This window comes from Cibotium barometz, chromosome 10 (genome assembly GCF_041138505.1).
Source record: "Cibotium barometz isolate CiBa-2024 chromosome 10, ASM4113850v1, whole genome shotgun sequence".
NCBI classification, from domain to species: domain Eukaryota; kingdom Viridiplantae; phylum Streptophyta; class Polypodiopsida; order Cyatheales; family Cibotiaceae; genus Cibotium; species Cibotium barometz.
In genome coordinates, this window is record NC_141055.1 from 27,861,896 (window position 1) to 27,863,500 (window position 1,605).

General features: G+C 47.5%; 1 protein-coding gene across 1 annotated transcript; it reads right to left on the reverse strand.

Annotated features, from left to right (window-relative positions):
- Positions 1 to 511: 511 nt before the first annotated feature.
- On the reverse strand, positions 512 to 1,236 carry LOC147634741 (uncharacterized). The gene has a single exon (XM_086803289.1). The coding sequence runs from the start codon at positions 1,031 to 1,033 to the stop codon at positions 512 to 514; it is 522 nt and encodes a 173-aa protein (XP_086659415.1). The 5' UTR covers positions 1,034 to 1,236.
- Positions 1,237 to 1,605: the final 369 nt, after the last annotated feature.

The window sequence follows — 1,605 nt, forward strand, 5'->3', positions numbered from 1 at the left end:
TGTGTGTGTGTCAGAGCTCGAAAAAAACGATAAACTAGTGTATTTGTACCAACCAGAATCAAGAAAAAACCAATTCAGATATTAAGTAGCCCTTATTTTAAAGAATGATTTTTCATATATTTTAGTTTTAAAACTAGATAGAGTTAAGAGTTGTCCTTATTTTGATTGGTTGAAAAATATGTTTTTTTTTTAGCATTGGTGTGTGTGTGTGTGTGTGAGAGAGAGAGAGTGTGTGTGTGTGTCAAATTTTAGTACAAGTTTTATTATGGTTATGGCAGATACTTGAAGAGCAGAAATGACTAACTGTAAGAGGCATTCAATGCATGGTACCCAAGGTAAGCAAGTACACAAACCATTTGCAATTCTAGAGACCTTTCGCAGTTTGCATGGTCAAGACTCAACGGACGCAGACCTAGGCACTGTACAGCTCAAAGGTAGGCAAAGCACCACCCCTAGAGCGGTTGAAGGGCGGCGCCGAAGTTGAAAGGGGAGGAGACGCTACCAAAACCACCTAGCCTCCCGCCTCCATCAGCCCCCACGGCACGCCGCCCCGCACCACCCCGCCCCCTTTCGCGAACCTCCACACCCCCTTGGACACCGTGAACTCCGACACCATCTCCTCTGGATCCCATGTCAAATGATAAAACGCTCCGTCGCAGAACACCGGTTTGCAGCACACAGGAACCGAACCGTAGAACCACGGAGTCGACATCATCGCCGCCACTCGCTTCCACCGCCCCGCCCTCGACGGCGACGGCGACGGCGACGCCGCGACCCTCCATCGTCCCGTCTTCGATTCAAAAACCTCCGTCCCCGCAGCGTCACGCAGCTCACTCTCCGCCACCACTACGACAAAGTCTCCAGTGGCGGCATCCGCTGTCAATGCTGTGTAGAATGGTTTGCAAATGCCTTCCGGCGCCGGCAGCTTCCTGCATCCTTTTGTAACGGGGTTCACCACCAGTAGCTCTCCACTCTGCGTGCCAAGCAGCAGAAACCCCCTGACGAAGCGAGGAATCTCAAAGCTGGGCCGCATTCCGGCAAGAAGGATAACGGAATCGTGCGCCGTTTGCAAGGAGCATTCAAGTCGAGGTACATCATCTCGGAGCTGGTCGCATTGGTGAGGAAGAGATCAAAGCCAGGACGGGGGCGGCAGAGGGAAGCGCGGAGGCGGAGAAATTCTCCGTCGGCTGCAAGCTGGTTCAGGAAGGCAGCTGCCTTACTCTGACAGAAGTTCAATCAAAATTCTAAATAAACTTCAATGGTTTTCTTCTATGTGCATGTATATATATAGGACGGAACATCTAAAATATTAAAGAAAAACATAATAAGGATATACCTTAGTGCCTTACAACTCTCTTAGGGGTTTACACATCTGCCCCAAATTTTAGAGTGAGCGAGGGAGACTCCATGGGTGGGGAAGATCCCCTTTTTTTAGGGATTCTTCGCCTTCCATGGGGAGACTCCCTCTGTGTGAGCCAGTGTTCAGATGAATGGCAAATTTTAAAAAAATAACCTTCAAATTTCAAAATAACAATTCATAAAAACCTACAAATTTTAAGGGATTTTAGTTATAATTTTGCTAAAAACCTTTAAATTTTAGAAAAA